This window comes from Dreissena polymorpha, chromosome 7, assembly GCF_020536995.1.
Source record: "Dreissena polymorpha isolate Duluth1 chromosome 7, UMN_Dpol_1.0, whole genome shotgun sequence".
NCBI classification, from domain to species: Eukaryota; Metazoa; Mollusca; class Bivalvia; order Myida; family Dreissenidae; genus Dreissena; species Dreissena polymorpha.
The window spans coordinates 78,373,487-78,395,600 of record NC_068361.1 but is presented as its reverse complement, the minus strand read 5'-3'; the positions used below and the strand labels follow the sequence as shown (position 1 = coordinate 78,395,600).

General features: G+C 36.8%; 1 protein-coding gene across 1 annotated transcript; it reads right to left on the bottom strand.

Moving 5' to 3' along the window:
- Positions 1–1,746: 1,746 nt before the first annotated feature.
- On the bottom strand, positions 1,747–9,353 carry LOC127839856 (potassium channel subfamily K member 5-like). Its single transcript, XM_052368246.1, has 5 exons — positions 9,257–9,353; positions 7,241–7,351; positions 5,555–5,680; positions 4,388–4,563; positions 1,747–2,327 (listed from the first exon to the last, which is right to left on the bottom strand). Exons 1-5 carry the CDS (start codon positions 9,351–9,353, stop codon positions 1,959–1,961), a joined length of 879 nt encoding a protein of 292 aa, XP_052224206.1. The 3' UTR covers positions 1,747–1,958.
- Between the last annotated feature and the right edge of the window lie 12,761 nt (positions 9,354–22,114).

Sequence of the window (22,114 nt, the reverse complement as noted above, 5' to 3'; positions counted from 1 at the left end):
TGGCAACTATCAAGTTGCTTTCTTCAATATTGCAAAAGTTATTGCCAATGTTAAAGTTTGACGCAAACAAACCAACACACCAAAAGACACGTCAAAAACAATATGTCCCCCAATATAGACTGGGGGACATACAAAATACCGGATTCCGTTATTACAAACGAAGCATTAGGTTAACAATGCAAAGTGGTCATTTGTTTGAAGTATTTGAGTCATGTGAGTGGAGTATTTAAGTAATGTGAGTGGAGTACTTAAGTCATGTGAGTGGAGTATTTAAGTCATGTGAGTGGCGTATTAAAGTCATGTGAGTGGAGTATTTAAGTCATGTAAGTGGCGTATTTAAGTCATGTGAGTGGAGTATTTAAGTCATGTAAGTGGAGTATTTAAGTCATGTGAGTGGAGTATTTAAGTCATGTGAGTGGAGTATTTAAGTCATGTGGGTGGAGTACTTAAGTCATGTGAGTGAAGTATTTAAGTCATGTGAGTGGAGTATTTAAGTCATGTGAGTGGCGTATTTAAGTCATGTGAGTGGCGTATTTAAGTCATGTGAGTGGCGTATTTAAGTCATGTGAGTGGAGTATTTAAGTCATGTAAGTGGAGTATTTAAGTCATGTGAGTGGAGTATTTAAGTCATGTGAGTGGAGGATTTAAGTCATGTGAGAGGAGTATTTAAGTCATGTGAGTGGAGTATTTAAGTCATGTGAGAGGAGTATTAAAGTCATGTGAGTGGATTATTTAAGTCATGTGAGTGGCGTATTTAAGTCATGTGAGTGGCGTATTTAAGTCATGTGAGTGGAGTATTTAAGTCATGTGAGTGGAGTATTTAAGTCATGTGAGTGGAGTACTTAAGTCATGTGAGTGGAGTATTTGAGTCATGTGAGTGGAGTATTTAAGTCATGTGAGTGGAGTATTTAAGTCATGTAAGTGGAGTATTTAAGTCATGTGATTTGATTATTTAAGTCATGTAAGTGGAGTATTTAAGTAATGTGAGTGGAGTATTTAAGTCATGTAACTGGAGTATTTAAGTCATGTGAGTGGAGTATTTAAGTCATGTAAGTGGAGTATTTAAGTCATGTGAGAGGAGTATTTAAGGCATGTGAGTGGAGTAATTAAGTCATGTAAGTGGAGTATTTAAGTCATGTGACTCAACATTTTACCTCAAACGACTTAAGTATTTAAGTACATGTAATATTATTGGAGTATAAAATATACTTAAAGTAAACCATCAGCTGCATCAGAGGGAGAAAACCCTTATTATTCGGCCCTTTACTTATGGAAAGAATGCAATAGCCAAACAACGAGGCACAAAACAAATGTAATAGACAAGACACATACGCACGTAACTAACTCACAAAACCCACACAACTAGAGTCACTGTCAACTAACTCACAAATCCCACACAACTAGAGTCACTGTCTTTGAACGTTCAATGCAAAGTAGTCGTTTAACCGCAGTAAGTCCATTTCTATCATTATCAAATAATGAGTGACAGTTTGGGATTCCTATTGTGACGTGCATTTGAATACACTGACTGATTACTAGTACGTGATATCAAACATAAAAATAAGTTGCACCATATAAGTCATACTCTAATATATTTTATACATTTTAAAAACACGTCCATATTGCACAACACTATGATGATATGTGACTTGTTCTGATAAAACCGGGCATAATACATGTGCGTACAGTGTCGTCCCTGATTAGCCTGTGCAGTCCGCATAGGCTTATCAGGGAGGACACTTTCCGCCTAAACTTGATTTCGGTAAGGAGGGATTTCCTTGAAACTAAAAATACCATAAATGCGGAAAGTGTCGTCCCTGATTAGCCTGTGCGGACTGCACAAGCTAATCTGGGACGACACTTTACGCATATGCATTATGCCCAGTTTTCTCAGAGCGCGACTCATATATGTGTAGCTTCTTGTATTGCTCAATTATCGCATTAATGATAAATACTCGTCAAGATGATAAACTCTTTCTTCTATAAGAGACAAGCTGCACCGGATCTGGTTTACAACTCGGTCGTGACTTCCGGAATAGACTATCGTCTGCACTGCGGGGTCTCATTGGTAACTCTGGAACCGTGAGCGTTTTTACGGTAACTATATCAATATCACTGGCATGCACATGCGTTGAATCACCCGCCGTTTGCATGGAAACTCTGCTGTCCATTTGTTTATTCGACCTTGACAGATTGGCGAGATCGCGATATGAAAGGTTCCGTACTCCATCTAACCCCGTATTCACTGTTTCTGCCACGTTGGAAGCGATGGAATATATGTTGGATTTAGTCTTCGATAGTTCTTTTTGAAGTTGCTTGATTTCAGTCTGAAAGTTAAGAAAGACTGTGTTTTGCTTGACATGGAAATATCACAAAGCAAGCAAGATCACTGATCTACGGAACCTGGTTCGAGCCACATTGAATGTCGCCGAAGACAGCCACACGAAACTAAACGCGACACACTAAACGCAAGAATTAGCAACACGACAAACGAATATTTACGACATACGACATTTGAACATTTGTTAGTCGTATTGTCGCCATAGGTTTTAGCAAGAAAAACTGCATTAACAAGACTATTCCCAAGCACATGTCCACTACCGGCTCAACCATTGTCAGATTTTTTGTTATTTGTTGCCATAGCAACTAGAATTTTTGACGTAAGAACAAACTGAAATGACGCGCACAATGTCCATATTGCTATCTATCCATGTTTTAAGTTTCACGAAAACATATTAAGAACTTTAAAAGTTATCGCAGGATCCAGAAACCACCATTTTCAGCAGTATTTCTAGTCTATTTGTTGCCATAGCAATTAGAATTTTTGACTTAGGAACAAAATAAAATGACGTACATAATGTCCATATTGTCATCTATCTATGTTTTAAGTTTCATGACAAAAATATTAAGAACTGTAAAAGTTATCGCAGGATCCAGAAATGTGTGACAGACTCAATGACAGACAGACACTCAGAGCGAAAACCATAAGTCTCCTCCAGTGGAACCGGTAGGGGACAAAAACAGTGTCGATGTAAATGTAAAATTAAGAATCATGTGTCACACTGAATATATAACGTCCAGCTCAAGAAATTTAAATCAACAGTTGACGGTTTCACGATATTTGTTAGGTATACTTCTCATTTTCTTATGCCGCGTTTATAGAGCGACTGATGACTATTTATCACGACACGACACGACACTCCATGAATAACCACGCCATTTATTTCCTGATTGACGATTTTGGCACAACTTAGTAAGACAAGTTGAGCATTAACCCATTTATACCTAGTGGATTCTCCCATCCTTCTAAATTGGATCAATTTATTTCCAAAATTAGGGATGTCTAGTATATTTATTTCTATATTAAGAATATTTCTTACAAAAATTCCTTCAAGCAAACAGCTAAGGCCCTGATGAGACGCCGCATCATGCGGCGTCTCATCTGGGTCTACGCTATTTTCAAAGGCCTTTTTTCTAGACGCTAGGCATAAATGGGTTAAACATTTGGATATGTATTGTCTTGTGACGTTGATTGCAGCCGGGCTCCATTCAACGTGACGCTAACCTGGTTTCTATGTTTCTCTCTGTCAACAACATTTCAACATTCGGTTTACTTCTGCATTACAGTTGGGACGTCTTCCTTACAAATGAACAACCTAGAAGGTCTTAGTTAGATACACAAAATCATTCGATTAATAGAGAGGAGTTCGATACCTTCTCGAGAAACGTTCATACTTCTTCTATCCAGAAAACTTTAAAAGCATCGAGATTTCGACTCATTCAATGTAAAATTCCCGAGCATACGTAAAACGAAATGCAATCCAGCGATTTAACCATTCAAAATACATTAGACAAACGGACGCCAGATCCCTGAACAGAGTTGTCCTGTGTTTCATGTACTTTTGTACGGGGATCGATGACAAAATAAATATGTATTCATTATTTTAACTTTGGGCGTTGCAGTCAAAACAGACGGAACATGGTCGAAGATGTTAACGTTGAATTCTGTGACAATATTTATAACTAAAGTCACGTGCAATAATCACGACTGTTTCTCTTGACCACTACAGGGATCTGTTCAATTTAACAGGTGTGCAAGAGCTGTAGCCGCATTCTGGTAAAACTGAGCATGGTGCATATGCGCGAAGTGTCTTCCCCCTTTGCTGCTCTATACAGGCAAATCGGGGTCGACAGTTTCCGCTTTTAGGGAGTTTTTCATTTAAAAGAAGTCTTTTCTACACGAAAATCCTGTCTGGGCGGAAAGTGTCGGCACTGAGTAGACTGTGCGGACTGCACAGGCTAAACTGTGATTACACTTTACGCAAATGCATTAATCCGATTTTTTTTTCAGAATAAATCTCGATATATCCAGATGTACGGTGCGTACCTCGATTTTTTTCCGACTCATTTGCTCCACCTTCTCGGCCTTGCGCACGAGGATATTGGATATGTAGCTGATGATGAGCGCGACGTAGGCGAGGCCGAACAGGATCCAGACGTATGTCACTATCCGGTACACCGTCAGGGCGTCCGCGCGCCTCGAGAATCGATTTTCGGACAACGCTGAAACGAGTAACGTGTATAAGACGCTGAACAAGATTTACGTAAATCAGATGCAGATGCATATATCCTTTCATAGTATCGGTCCTCCTCATAGTATCATGCCTTTCACGAAAAACCTTCAAGAAGTGCTGGAAAGTTACTTTTTTTTTAATTTTTAGACGTTGTAATGTATTTAATGGTTATAATCATTTTCATGATTTCCAGGGTGATGCTATGATTATTTATGTTAGTTTGTTTAAGGATTAATAGTAGCTTTATTAAATGTTTTATATGCCGCTTATTTTTGAATAAAATGTAAAACTATTTTAAGAACAACATGAGCAAGAGTTTCGTATTTCCATTTAGTTACTGTTTTAAGATCAAGCACATGCGCAAAGTAACAACACTCAGCAACCAATCAGAAGAGTCGATTCTATGAGACAACTACAGGAAGCTAAGTCTTGCTAGTATTTTGTCAAAACATTACCAATTTAAATCACAGGTGGTTAGCGTGTGGCTATGATATTAGTTAGTGAAAACATCATTTATAATGATAAATAATCATATTATAACGCAAAATCTACTTTTCTGAAAAAAAAAATCACTATCAAATATATATATATATATATATATTACAAGGTATCCAACTCGAAATGTTTATTTATTTAAAAACACGAACAGGCAGAAGATGTACTGAATTTGATGAATTTAAGAAATTCCGTTAGGTTGACCCTTCGGATCTTTGCAAATACGGACCCCAGGTAACCAATTGACGCTCAATTGGTCTTTGTCGGCTCAGGTACTACTTAAAAGTACCCCGGGTACTCTTCAGTGTACTTCAAAGTACCCTGGATACGGAAAATACGCTTAAAGGCATTCATTCCATAATCCGGTTTACTCATTAGTATATTTTTCATTATTGTATAATTTAGTTTACCCGGGGTACTTTTAAGTAGTATTTAGTAGTTTTAAGTAGTACAAGAGCCAACAATGGCCAATAATCCCAACTGACCTGGAATAAAGTCCCCGAAGCCAATGGTGGAGAGGGTGACGAAGCAGTAGTAGATCGCGTCCATCAGATCCCACCCTTCGACTTTCATGAACAGGATGGTAGGAACGATGAACAGCAGCGATACGCCTGCAATCAGAACCACACACATGTAGCGTCGTCTTGGGAAAAAGGGGCTTCATGTTTGCGCGTAAAGTGTCGTCCCAGATTAGTCTGTGCCGTCTAATCAGGGACGACACTTTCAGCTTTAATGGTATTATCGTCTTTAGGGAGTTTCTTTGTAAGCGATAATCCAGTTTGGACAGTATCGTTCGTTATGCACATGCGTCAAACCCCGTTTTCCCAGAGCAATTAAGGACCAGCCCACCACGTTCATTAGCAGGATGGTGGGCACGATGAACAGGAGCGACACCTGGAGCTTCAGTCAGAAACTGGCGCATTGTTTAATACTTTATTACTAATGCTTTCTTTTAGTTCGCGGATTTAAGATATCAAGGGTATATAGTATATACAATCATATATAGACAATAATACTGTATAGCACAGATAAACTACGGAACACCGTTAGTGCCATCGTTTCAACACATTAAAATCCAGAGGGCGAGAATGCGAGAACGCGATAATACGATGCCGACAATGCGACAATACGATGACGACAGTGCGACAATACAGTGGCGACATCGCGATAGTACAATGACGACAATTCGACAGTGTGATAACGACAGTGCGACAATACGATGGCGACAGTACGATAGTACGATGGCGACAATGCGATAAAACGATAACGACAGTGCGATAGTACGATGGCGACAATGCGAGAATGCGAGAACGCGATAGTACGATGGCGACAATGCGACATTACGATGACGCTAGTGCGACTATACTATGGCGACAATGCGATAGTACGATGGCGATTTTTAATGTGTAACCACGATGGCCCTAACGGTATTCCTTAATAAACAGTAATGTTCATATCGTTTAAGATTAAATATTTTGTTGGTCGACTAGTGGGTTTGAGTTTCAGGGTTCGTTTTAGACTCATTAAAGTTTCTCAGTGTATGTTTATAGCACACAAAGTACTGGTCCTTTTTAGAACCTAACAGTGTCCATACACGTATTCTATGCAAATGAAGCTATACTATTTTTTAGTCTATCATGATGGTATATTTTATGAACTTCATATCATATTATAGTAACGTTATTTGCTGTACATAAATACGCCTATCAATAATAGTGTACAAAGATTACGTACCAATGTGAATTACTTATCACCATTGGAAACACTATGGTGAGATATTGGTTGTACATATGAGCCGTGCTCTGTGAAAAAGGGGTTAAATGCATTTGCGTAAAGTGTGGTCCCAGATAAGCCTGTGTAGTCCGCACAGGCTAATAAGGGACGACACTTTCCGCCTCAACTAGATTTTTGCTAAGAAGAGACTTTCTTTAAACAGAAAATATCATAAAAGCGGAACGTATCGTCACAGATTAGCATATGCGGACTGCACAGGCTAATCTGGGATGACACTTGACGCACATGCATTAAATCCTCTTTTCACAGAGCACGGCCCATATCTTATTAATATGAGCCTAGTTCTGGAAAAACTAGGCTTAATGCATGTCCGTTAAGTGTCGTTCCACATTTGGCGGTGCATTGCTTTTTAATAGAATGTAATCTGTATACAATACCTATTACAATGATAAGCACCATGTTGAGATACTTGTTGAGGGCAGGCTTCTTGGAGCATAACTTCAGTTTGTTGACCCGGTGGGAAAGCTGTGTGAGACGACCGCCAATACCTGTAATATTGACAGAACCTTTCAAGACCCACGTTCTGAGAAAACTGAGCTAAATTAAGTTTGCACAGGCTTATATGTGACGACACTTTCCGCTTTTATGGAATTTTTCGTTTAAATGAAGTCTCTTGTTACCGAAAATCCAGTAAAGGCGTAAAGTGCCGTCCTGTATTAGCCTTTTCAGACTTAACAGGCTTATCAGGACGACACATTACGCACATGCATTAAGCCCAGTTTTCCCACAACGGGCTTATGTGATGATATATGTACATTTGAGACGTTAACGCCAAGGACAAATCGGAATTGTATACACAAGTCGTGAAAATGAAAGTAAAGTTCGAGAACACGACGTTGCAGTAAGCGCCAAGAACATAGCGGTGCAGTTGTCATCAGTCCAAACAAGAAATATCTTTAAAAGATATACGGCGTTGATGTTGTAATGTTTGCGTCCAGTGAAAGGAGATGGAATGAAGCGACCATGTATTTTAATGAAGGTAGTGAGTGATATTAAGATAATATATTTTAATGTATTAACAAATAAAAATGAAGAACAAGAAGAGGTGAAATTGTATGTTTTACTGTCAATAAGTATTGTAGAATGTAAACATAAAAGACTCAATATTGCAAGCATCATAGTGATATGAATTTTTTTGAAGAAAAACAGAACTTTACATAAAAAATAAACACAACTAGTACAAAGAAACATATTTACATTAATAAACGCAAATATGGATTATAATAAATCAAAGACAGATATATTTCCAACACCTATATACTTCCTGAGTATCGCGGGCTACCGCCCCCAAACCCCCGCTTTGTCGATAGTGGTAAACAACTTCGTACCGGTAAAGTGCAATCTAGCTTGTTTTTGTAGTGTTAGTGTGGCCGCTACGACATGTAAACAATAGATTCGTTTAATTGTAGAGACATGTGATTAATGCTATACTGCTTCGTAAACTAAGGAGAAACGTTTCTATGTAATGTTTAGAATATGTTTTGTATAATGACAGTTTTTAATTTATTGTCATTCACATGTAATTTACATATTTTGTATTATTAGCCAATGCACAATTCGGGTTTATTTATTTCGGACCTATCATAAATGAAGGTCATCTAAGGTCTAAAGTGACGTTAAACAGCTACGCCGAAAAATTAGGAACGCGTAAAAGTAAGCATATGAGCCTTGTTCTCAGAAAACTGGGCATAATGCTTGTACGTAAAGTGTCGTCCCAGATTAACCTGTGCAGTCCGCACAGACTAATCAGGGACGATCCATTGCGTCAAAATTGGATTTTTGCTAAAAAGAGACTTCTTTTAAACGAAAAATGTCATAAAAGCGGAAAGTGTCGTCCCTGATTAGCCTGTGCGGACTGCACAGGCTAATCTGGGACGACACTTTAAGCACATGCATTATGCCCAGTTTAGTGATTATTTCTTTAGAGGCCACAGTGATCTTGACCTTTGACCTAGTGACCCTAAAATGGGTGTGGCGTGTACAACTCATCAAGGTGCATCTACATATGAAGTTTCAAAGTTGTAGGTGGAAGCACTTTGATTTTAGAGCAAAATGTCAAGGTTTAACTACGACGGGGACGGCGGACGACACGACGAGCTGGCTATGACAATACCTCGGGTTTTCTCCGAGCTCAAAATTGAAATGTTTAGAGTTATTTCATACACAAGATTTGTCCTTAAAAAATATGAATACTTTTCTGGCATTTAATGTTTAGATTGATGTAAATAAGCTTTTCTCTTGCCTACAAAGCATATCAAAGGCTTCTTTTTAAACGATAAAAGAACAAAACAATCCTTTGCGTCAATTATTTATGCACTGTATTAAAAATGGTTAAGTGCGAACATATTGTCAGCGGTGGAGTATTGTTAACGAAATTCAGCTTTACATGTAACTGACTGTATATCGCGCCTTGTCAGATTGGCTGAAGGGCAATGGTACAGTCGTTCGCTCTCGATATACACCCTCTGGGTGAATGGCATCAGTCGTCATTTATATGACCGATCGTGAATTCGAGACGTCAAATTCGACAAAATGTACTTCCTTATAACCGTCCCTACATGTCTATGATTTTATGAACACTTCCGATGTTGAACTTATCAACTGTCTTTACCTTTAAGATATATAAATTTATCAATTCTTTATCAATTTGCATCACAACTAGCTGTGGATGAAACGTGAAAATGTGGCATCTATCGTTTATGTTCTCAACTACTGAAGTCATTATAATAATAACGACTTTTGTTATTACAGGCACATGGTATGCCTTTTTCCACAAGCCAGCTGGCCTACCACCAGGCCCACAACGATTGCCTTTTATTGGTAATCGTCTCTTTTATAACCGTCTCAAATCCGAGAAGAAACGAGTTCTGGACGTTGTACTGGACTTGAGGTCTCGATATGGGGACGTTATATATATGACGGATGGAATAGCGAGATACGTGTACGTCCTTGGATACGACGCTATTAAGGAGGTTCTTATGAATCGTCCGGAAATTTCTTGTAACCGGGCCACATGGCTGCTACCGCGCAACGACAGGAGAATTGGTAAATACTATGAGATTCTTGAGCGCCTTTGTATTTATACAAAGAACATTTATGCCTAGTGGACTCTCCCATCCTAGAACATCGGATCAATTTATTTCTAAATTAGGGATTTTTAGTATACATATTTCTATATTTAGAATATTTCTTACAGAAATTCCTTTAAGCAAACAGCGCAGACCCTGATGAGACGCCGCATCATGCGGCGTCTCATCTGGGTCTACGCTGTTTGCCAAGGCCTTTTTTTCTAGACGCTATGCATAAGTGGGTTAACTAATCCAACAATGTTTTTTTGCAATTATGTTGGAAGGTGTAAATGGAAATCGTTTTTATTCTTTCTCGGCAACATAGCCACGTGTTTGCATTGTTAACTGGGCCATAATCAACCCTTTATCGAAAAGAACACCACATTCGTGTTCACCACACAAACAAGTTATTATTTAGAAAATACATTTGAGAAAGCGATTTGAACATCTTAAGATGTTTATATTTTATATGTGTTCATATCTGGTTGATCTGCAAGCTATATGTATGACTATTTAAAAAAATAAATATTTTAGATGACTCGTCATTAAACGGTTAATGGTTTTTGAAATCGCATATTATTGATAATGAAATCATAGTTTCTGTTATACTTCACTACCTGTTGCTGTCATTCTAATGAACAATGATGAATATTTTCTATGACACGTGACTTATAAACAATAATCAACTTAATCCGTCAAATATCCTTTTTATTTAAGGTCAAATTATATATATAGAATCCCGATTTTCCAACCGTCATATATATAACGTCTCCATATTGAGACCCCAGCCCAGTACAACGTCCATCACTCGTTTCCTCTGGGGTATTTGACGTTTTAAAGGGGCCTTTTCACAGATTTTGGCATTTTTTTTAAACTTATTCATTAAATGCTTTATATCGATAAATGTAAACATTGGATCGTAAAAGCTCCAGTAAAAAATCAAGAATAAAATTGAAAAAAGGAAAAGAACATTGCCCGGACCAGGTTTCGAACCAGTGACCCCTGGAGTCCTGCCAGAGTCCTGAAGTAAAAACGCTTTAGCCTACTGACCTATTCCGCCGATTACACATACTTAATATATTTTATACCTAATATAAGCAATCTTCGTAGTTTCACAAAATTTAACGACAAAAACAGAACTCTCCAAATTATTCAATCGTTTCGCGTTGCAACGCTTTATAATTTTTAGGTTTTAAAATCGTCAAAAGATGCATATAATGGCTATATTAGACAATGGTAAATGTGCAGTATTACTGTTTCCTCACAAATATCATAACTAAAACGAAAATTTGCGAATCTGAAACAACTTTTTTCAATTTTGTCAATTTACCAAAGCGTGAAAAGATCCCTTTAAGTTGAATATTGTTTATAAGTCAAGTGTTAGAGAAATTAATATTTTCATTAGTAGCGCTTTTCATGTTAAGTCTTATTACTATTTGTTCACATTTAAAACTGGTAAAACTGTAGAAAGTAGAGAGGATAATAGGGTCATGACATTAATTATAAATTGAATTGATGCCATTGACATTTGTGGAATCGAGACTGTATACTCGGCGGAATAGCCAAGAGGGCTAATGCGTTTTTACTTCAGACTTACTCCAGGACCCCGGGGTCACTGGTTCGAGCCCTGCCGCGGGCTACTTTTTTTTCTTTTTTTTACTGGAGCTTTTAAGATCCAATGTTTACATTAATTGATATAAAGCATTTAATGACAAACTTCAAAATATGCCAAAATCTGTGAAAGGCCCCTTTAAGCTACATGAAAGCATTCAGAAATGATAACTTAACTTAACGCAGTAAGCAACATGAACGCATTCATAAGTATTAACTAAACATACGTCTAAATTCCTTGCAGCATTTACGAACGGTAGCGACTGGGAGTGTATGCGAAAATATGTACAGAGGAATGGGCGATCGATGTTTATTACAAGCATGGATCAAATCGAGAAACAAATCCTGTTGGAATTGGACAATGCTTTCGAGTATCAGAAAAAAACTAGTGCCGAACAACAGGATTTTAATTTTACACTAATGAAGATTTTATTCAATATCAACCATGTTTTTACTTTTGGAAAAAGGTATGATATATTGCATATGTTATCACCGAGTAAGAATAATACAATAGTAAATACATATGGGTCTTGCTCTGTGAAAAGGCGGTTTAATGCATATGCAGTCCGCACACGCTAATCAGGGACGACACTTTCCGCATAAATTGGATTTTTGCTAAGAAGAGACTTCATGTAAATGAACGATGTCATAAAAGCGGAAAGTGTCGTCCCTGATTAGCCTGTGCGGACTGCACAAGTTAATCTGGGACGACACTTTAGGCACATGCATTATGCCCAGTTTTATCAGAACGCGACTCAAATGGACACTAAGTGTATGTGAACGAATTAACCAAGGAAAAGTGTGAGTAGATTAATTGGTAGGTTTATAAAAAGAATAGAATTACACTGATGTTGCATGTCAACGGGAATTTAATTGTACATGTAGTATTCAAAAATACTTATTCCTGGAATTACTTCTTAACTATGCTGGCCAAAAAAAAATTGATTGATTAATGCGCGTCAATTCTCGCGCAGTTGGGCGTATTGCATTAGGTATGTTATTTGCATATTTTAATGTATTGTTCAAAATTCAAACGATCGAATCCAATAATTTCATGTTCTTTTTATGTTTAAAAGAGATTATATTATTGTTCGCGCACTGTGCATGCCTTGTTTGTGCATATAATATGTTTACGATTTTATTTGTCGCATGCCGTCCATACTGTTGTTAACAGATTTGAAGGTTCAGATGAGGACCTCGAAGTATTCATTGACGTCTTGTATGGGACAAGTTCTGGATCACAGCCTTGTAGATTATATCCAGACTGGATTTGGAAATTGCTGGACAAACATGTAATACTCTTGGTGAATTATTATCCCAACACATTTAATTGTTAACAATAAGTCTTCCCTAAAACGAGAAGTGACACATTTTTAATGAAAAACTGGAATTATAGTACAGCATTATTTTGGAAATAACGATTTTACAATTGATTTTAAATTTGTCCCAAAATAGTATGCACATGAATTAACTTACTTGGAAAAAGCAACTCGTTCGCAAATAGAAATCCGCGCATTTATGGGAAAGCCCTAGAATATGCGATCTCTTTCATAACTCGATTATTTTGATGTTTGTTGTCTTTTTATCAATGCTGTTATATTTAATTGATGTTTATATCCACTTGGTGAGCTTTTTTGATAGCCTTTTGTCGTGCGTAAACTTTTCATTCAAATGACGTCTTCTCCAAATTCGCTGATCAGACCCTTCGCATGAATGATCACTGGTTGACCCTCTTTCCAATTGTTCAAATCGTACCAGTATGTTGCATTTTAGGTCAGCTTGGCTAAAACTTAATTGTTCTTTTTTTAGCTTCAACACTCTTCTACACTGAAACCGAAATAGTCATAGGTTTAATATTAAGCTTCTATTAAGTTTGTTAAAATTATACCCCTGGGATCAAGCCTCGCCACGCCCCAGGCGTAACTTAATTCATATGTGTCGCGTTCTGAGAAAACTGAGCATAAAGCCGCATAATGCATTCGCGTAAAGTGGCGTCCAAGATTAGCCTGTGCAGTCCGCACAGGCTAATCAGGGACGACACTTTCCGCCTAAATTGGATTTTTGCTAAGAAGAGACTTCATTTAAACGAAAAATGTCATAAAAGCGGAAAGTGTCGTCCCTGATTAGCCTGTGCGGATTGCACAGGCTAATTTGGGGCGACACTTTACGCACATGCATTATGTCCAGTTTTCTCAGAACACGATTCATATTGACTTACATAATTAACAAATTATGAAACCACATAGCTTTGACATTTAGCAGGTAACATCAGGTAATTATCCTGTGCTGTTTGTTTTTCCAATCATGCCCCTGTAGTCGCACATAGTTAATATAGATTGACATTATAAATAACTTTAAAATCAACTCTGAACACGCAATATTCAGAGCTTAAATACTTTTTGTGCACCATCAAACAGTTGTTCTCTAAAAATATTGTTCAAATTATGAGCCTGTGGTCAAATTCGAGTCACGTGTGTTATTAAGGTTTTTTACTGTAAAATATTTCACAGAAACAGAAAATCAAAGAGATGGTATTTTGGAATGTAAAGGGGTTCTTATATAGGTTCGAGTCGTGTCTTATGGATTAAAATTAGTAATTTTTTGTGGTGTGGGCGAAATTTTTATATTGACTGATATAACGCTGGCCTAAAAATAACATCTCTGAAAGCACAAAGCAAACCGCTTTGATATTTGGCTTGTGACATCAGAATGAGGTCTTTCACAACGACTGTACACTACTGAAAATTAGCTCAGGATCACTTTATTATTTTCACATAATCTTCAATTTCGTATTACGTTCAGTTTAAATTGTTATTTTGCAGGTTTTGATATAAAATGTGTTTTTTATGTATTGATTTATCATTGATGCGTGACGCTGGCTGAAATTAGCTAGGGTGAACTTCAAATTACACATACTATAAAAGTGATCATAAGAAAATTTTGAATATAATACTAGTAGTTCGAAAATGACCACGCCCCATCACACAGTTGAGCGATTTAGTGTCTTATGTCCCAATGTCTTTACTATTGAAGGGTTTTGATGAGTTTGAACGAAAACAACAACTTCAACACAAACAGGTGTTATTTCTAAGGGACTATATCGACAAACACATAAAAACCGGAACGTCAAACTATTCTCGAACACAGGCCGTACAGACTCGCCTAGATCTTTACCTGAGAGCAGTTGGAGACGACACACTTGGACCACATGCAGGTATGGTCATATCAACAAACTATGGTGTGGAAAACGTTCCATGTGCAATCAAATAATTTAATCATATAACCACTCGACTATCGTCAATATCAGATTTTGAGTTTAAATTCGCATTGAGTTACATACGGAATCTGGATAGTGCCATCTATAATCTCGCCTTTCTTTCATCAATGGCGACACTAGACACGCGAGGCGATATACGATATTTTTCGCGACAGTCGCGGCGAAGCGCGATATTTTTCGCGACAGTTGCGGCGACGCACGATATTTGTACGTCGCCGCGAATGCCGCGAAAAATATCGTGCGTCGCCGCAACTGTCGCGCAAAAAATCGTGTATCGCTTCGTGTGTCTAGTGTCGCTTTTGATGAAAGAAGGGCGAAAATTATAGATGGCACTATCCGGATTCCGTAGTTACAACACGTTTTTTAAATAGCGTTATATTTTCCCCATGCACGGAACCATTCTGAAATTGCAAGAACCAAACTATAACAGTTAAGGTCGATGTTAAGCTTTGATGTCAAAGATCAACAGGCAAATAAATCTTCAATAAATATGTACGACTTTTAATCTATAAAATAATATACGTTCAATAAAACATTTAATCAAAGTTACATTATCAATAAAATATAATAATAATAACTCTATAAACTCAAATTCTGTAATTTAAGAACTCTCATCAAGTAGTATTCATCTTATAAAGTGATGCCAGTTTTAATCCTTATACGTTTTGTAACTAAACGTATGCAAACGGGTAAAAGTGTTCCCTGACTGAATAAATAAGCCCCCAGTAAATTAATAAATTTGTGATAACTCGTCCTCATGCATGTGCGTAAAGCGTCGTCCCAGATTAGCCCAAACACTTTACGCACTTGCATTAAGCATAGTTTTCCCAGAACGCGGCTAATATACACTTGTGTTCACATTACATTTTTTGTAGAAGAAATCATGCACGCATTTCTGAGTGAATCGCTAAAGGCTGGGACGAATTTTACCTTTGCCAAACTTGTGAAGTGCATCTTGTACCTGCAGGAGTACCCTGATATACAAAAGAAATGCCGCGACATTGTTTATCAGGTGGGTTTTGTGAATGCTTTACGTTTTATATCCTATTGACATTAAGGTACACATTTTGACACGTGTTTTGTCTACGGAATGCCGTTAGGGCCATCGTGGTCACACATTAAAATCCAGAGAGCGACAATGCGATAGTACGATTGCGACAATGCGATAGTACGATGGCGACAACGCGATAGTACGATGGCGACAATGCGATAGTACGATGGCGACAATGCGACAACGCGATAGTACGATGGCGACAATGCGATAGTACGATGGCGACAATGCGATAGTACGACGGCGACAGTGCGACAATACGAAGGCGACAGTGCGATAGTACGATGGCGACAATGCGATAATACGATGACGATAGTGCGACAATACGATGGCGACAGTGTTGTCGTATTGTCGCCATCGTACTATCGCATTGTCGCCATTGTACTATCGCATTGTCGCCATTGTACTATCGCATTGTCGCCATCGTACTATCGCATTGTCGCCATCGTACTATCGCATTGTCGCCATCGTACTATCGCACTATCGCATTGTCGCCTCTGGATTTTAATGTGTAACCACGAGTTGTCCCTTTACTTAAATTGCTGTAAATACCTTTTTATAGATTAAAGTTTTAGGCTTCATTTCTAACCCAAAGATACCGATGAGCACCAAACAGCATACAACCTGAACAGACTGCGATGTACTCACATGCTGTTCTGGTTTTATGCTGGCCGCAAAAGCCATTTTCAAATTCTCTATTTAGTTTGAAAGGGATGATTTTTATAAAATGTCAAGTGAAATTGTATCTTTTCCGTATTTTATGCAATCCCCTTAATTTGTTCTGCATTATTAAAATGTGTATACATGGCTTAGAGTAAACAATGTAAAATAAATCAGAAAAAAATCTAAATAAGATATTCAACGTATATCCTAAAATCCTGATTGTATAAACAACATTTAAACAATTAAAGTTTTATGTGACTAAATTGAAAACAAACAAAGGTCTAATTGTCTTTTCTAGTTGTCATTCCATTACCGAGCGCAAGACATGTAGCATATATTATTTATAGAATTACAAATGCATGTTTATGGAGATAATTCATCGCGTTTTAAATACTCTTAAGTTCTTTTTGTTCTAGTATATGGCGGTATTTTCTCCTTTAATATAATATAGTAAACATCCGTACATATAAATGTATATATTCAAGTTTCACACTCGTGTCGTCCCAAATTAACCTACGTAGTGCGGGACGACGCTTTCCGCTTTAATTGAATTTTAGTTTAATTGAAGTCTCTTCTTTTCGAAAATCAAGTCTAAGCGGAAAGTATCGTCCTGATTAGACTGTGTGGGCTTCCAACGAATATCTTAAAGGGGCCTTTTCACAGATTTTGGCAGTTTTTAACTTATTCATTAAATGCTTTATATCGATAAATGTAAACATTGGATCGTAAAAGCTCCAGTTAAAAATCAAGAATAAAATTAAAAAAAGGAAAAGAACATTGCCCGGACCAGGTTTCGAACCAGTGACCCCTGGAGTCCTGCCAGAGTCGTGAAGTAAAAACGCCTTAGCCTACTGAGCTATTCCGCCGAGTACATATACATGATGTATTTTATACCTTATATAAGCAATCTTCGTAGTTTCACAAAATTTAACGACAAAAACAGAACTCTCCAAATTATTCAATCGTTTCGCGTTGCAACGCTTTATAATTTTTAGGTTTTAAAATCGTCAAAAGATGCATATAATGGCTATATTAGACCATGGTAAATGTTCAGTATTACTGTTTCCTCACAAATATCATAACTAAAACGAAAATTTGCGAATCTGAAACAACTTTTTTCAATTTTGTCAATTTACCAAAGCGTGAAAAGATCCCTTTAAGAATATTATCTGCTGAAAAAGACTAACACATTGGCGGCGGTTTTATTCGACTCGCTAATTTCTATATGATACACGGACATTGCTTGTCTTTTGTTCAAGGTTTGTGGAAATAATCCAGTAAAATGGTCGGACAGGGAAGCGATGCTATATTTAGAAGCTTTTTTGATGGAAGTATCTCGGATGAAATCGGAGGGTGAGTTTAACATACATAAAAATTCTTAAGCAAATAAAAACCATTTGTATTAAAATGCTCAATGCGATTTTTTAAAACTTTTTGTTCAGATAATGTAATTCATTAAGCTATTATTTATGTATATGAATGCATGCTATTATATAAAGAAAAACAATCTCGGCATACTTATGTAGCAAAATTTAACTCCCTTAAAATAAGCCAATATAGGCTTCGATACTTTGACAGCGTATTAACCCATTTATGCCTAGCGTATAGAAAAAAAGGCCTTGGCAAACAGCGTAGACCCAGATGAGACGCCGCATGATGAGACATCAGGGTCTGCGCTGTTTGCTTTAAGGAATTTCTGTAAGAAATATTCTAAATATAGAAATAAATATACTAGACATCCCTCATTTTGGAAATAAATTGATCCAATTTAGAAGGATGGGAGAGTCCACTAAGCAAAAATGGGTTAAACGCTATGTTAGTAATAAACGTATTTTACATAAAGTCCATGAACAGCGTTACAAACAACGCGTAAGAATGTTGTCGATTTAAATTGATACATTTACGAAACTATACTTTATTTACTAAATAGTGAGTGTAACTTTGCTTCTCTGAAAATAATGTATCTATTCGATTTTAATCCAATAAAAATGAATTGTCATTTTGCACATACTTAAAGGGACGGACCGTCAACCAGATTGACGAAAAAAAAGTTATAAAAAAGCGTGTGTTTTTTTTACAGTTATAAATTTATATTGATTAAAATATCACGACTGGTATATTACATCACTTGAAAAAAGTTCATATTTTCAGTATATTCGGTAATAAAATTTCGCGATATGAAATCAAAAGTACATCGCGAAAATAGGTAACATTTTAAAAAATACAAATACATAGCATTTATATAGCGGAAAAAATATTTACAACATATTCAACATTAAGACCAAAACTTGTTAACAATATACATTTATGTTCAAGAACGTGAAAACAATCAACAAACAATTACTATTTTTGTAAGTAAAAATGCAGACTTCATACTAATCCTACAAGTACACTCATTTTTTGTAAAATTGTCCAAAGAGATGTGTTTTCAGCCTTCCACCATTTTGGACCGACGACGGCAAGCAAGAGATCTGTCAGCTAGTTTTGTTCGTCGTCTAGGGATGTAGAATTTTGTGTCATTGTGTGACCTTAATTTGTATTGTCCTCAAGCAGGTACAAACAATTATCTTATGTAAACTGGAGCTGTACCATTGATTACCCGAAATACTACAATTAAAACTTTAAACATCACACTGGCCTCTACTGAGAGCCAGTGTAACTTGTTTACGATATCAGTGATAGGTTCTTCACAAGAATCGTTCAAGACTACTCTTGCGGCATGATTTTGAACTCGCTGTAGCTTCTTGATTTGGTAAGCGGGAACTTCCGTAAAAAACCATTGCAAAAGTTAATATGCGAATGAACTAATCCATGTGCTAATGATGCCGTAGGCTCTTTTGTAAGATGTTTTCGTATAGCTTTGATATTTCGTAGCTATGCATGTGCGGTCTGACACTTCGTCTGGATGTGTTTGCCAAAGTTGAGTGTGTTGGTCATGATAACAAAAAGATCTCTTACATGATTTCCAAATTTCACTTCGCAAACACCGACACACACGCTTGAAGTACTCAATTTCGGCAACTGTTGCCTGGTTCCATATACAATAATTTTAGTTTTTGATTGATTCATTTTAAGTTTGAAGGTTGACATCCACTTAATTACGTCGTCCAGGCAACTATTAAGTTGCTGAAAAACAGTCGACTCATTTTTGGAATTACCTGTTTGAATTTTGAATGTTAGCTTATGGTCATTCGCATATCCATAAAGATCAGCCGGGTATTTTCGAACCACTCTGTTAAGAGCCGATATATACAAAGTAAATATAACTGGCCCGGCACAAGAACCCTGAGGAACACCGAAAAGTAATTGCTTAGTTTCAGATGTTGACTGTTCGACTAATACTTTAATTGTTCTGTTGGTGAGATAGGAGTTTATCCATTATACTTTAATTGTTCTGTTGATGAGATAGGAGTTTATCCATTTTAAGGGAATGCCATGAATACCAAACTCGTCTTTAAGACTACGAATAAGTATTGGGATATTAATGGTGTCGAACGCTGCACTCAAGTCAAGCATGACCACGATGGTGACTTTACCTTCATCAATATTTTCTAGGTCATTATACATTCTTAGCATTGCCGTTTCGACTCCGTGATGCCCTCTATAGGCACTTTGGTTAGGTGGAAGGAGACTCTTAGCCTCAATATGATCATGAATTTGGTTTAATGCAGCTTTTTTCTAGAATTTTTGAAACAAATGTCAAATTTAAAACCGGACGATAGTTCGGTAATTTCAAAGGGAGACCTTTCTTCTCCAACAATGGTTTAATCACAGCGCTTTTCCATGTGTCAGGGAATACACCAGATAGCAAGGATCTATTTACTTTTTTTGTCAATATAGGTGTCAATTCTGAAAGATGTTCTTTTAGTCTCACAGTTGGGATTGCATCAAGTTCACATGTTGAAGGTTTGGATGCATTTACAAGTGGAAGAATATTTCTTTGGGAGAGTGGTTTAAAAACAGTAAGTGGATTTCTGATCAGAGGTTGACATGAGCAGAACACATTACTGTTTTATGTTGGTTCAATTGGCAAATTGTCCAGTTCATTTCTTATTTTGAATATCTTATCTGAAAAGTATTTCATGAAGTTATTAACTAAAGATACTGCACTTGTATGTAATGGGAGTGGGTTTCCCTTCGATCTACCCAGTAAATCTGATGTTATAGCGTATAACTTCCTTGTATTCTCTTCTGCGTCCCCAATTTTGTCTTTGTAGTATTCATCCTTGACTCCGGAAAGTTCCGCACTATAAATGATTGCCACACCTTTGTAGACTTTTCTAGACAGGTCAGATTTGTTACGCATAAAGATTTTTTTCTATTGATCGTTGATACTGCTTCAGCTGTTTAAGATACCCAGAATACCACGGTACACTTGGTCTACATAGAATGGTTCTTTCTTTCAGAGGTGCATGCTTCTGAACAATTTCTGTAATGTGTTTGGTGAATTCACACACATAGTCATTAACATCAGATGAGCTTTCAACAATTGTGTTTAATTCTTGAAAATCTTCTTAATCTACATAACATAACGATATACACACTAAAATAACACAAGTAGATTGATCATTTTATATATAAAATATATACAATTTACTACGCATGCACAATTTGCATTCCTGGGTTTACCACGTGACGATGATGATCAATCTTCTTGCGTTATTTATAGTTAACTGGTAGTTACCTGGTACACATACCCAGCAAAATTTTATAACCGAATATACTGAAAACATGAAAAGTTAACAACGTTATATACCAGTCGTGATATTTTAATTAATATAAACTAAAAATTGTAAAAAAATACGGTATTTTGGAACTTTTCTTTTTTTTGGTCGGTCCCTATAACAGGTCCTTTGAATGTTAATCAGTAGTGTTAGAAAGCGTGTCGTTTATTTTAACTTTATAACGTTGTTTTGTAATTGAAAAAATGGTCATGCATCCCAATGAGTGAACACATTTTTTTATGGACGCTGATTATACTATATGTACATGTTGTATATTAATTGCAGTTGTGGGCATCTTCGCAATAGAAAACCAGCAAGAGACTAGTCTTTTGGGATACACCATCCCTAAGAACTGTGCTATAAGATGTTATATGCACTCTGCTCACATGGACCCGAAATACTGGGCCGAACCCACGGTGTTCAACCCTAACAGGCATCTAAGTGACGGCAAATTAAAACTCAACCCAGCTTACAATCCTTTTGGACTCGGTATGTTAATGTTTGTTTGTTGTTGTTTTTTAACTCTTAATTACGTATCAACAACAGGAGAAAATGAGTAATAACATAAAAGGCTGCCACGTTGAAAAAGTTGAAAATCCAATCGTGCTGAAACTTCGGTGTCCAGCGTTTATTACTTTATTATTAAACTCCGTGCTGATATTTCGTACGACATTTTTCCGATTATTTATCAACTGAATTAGAAAATGCCGAATACAAAATCATAATGAAATGCCTCACACAAATTATATTTAATTTGATTCCTTGAACGATAAACAAACAATCAACAAGCAATATCACTCAAAAACAAAAGGTCTCATAATGAAAACCTATACAATGCATAACTTTCAGTGAACATT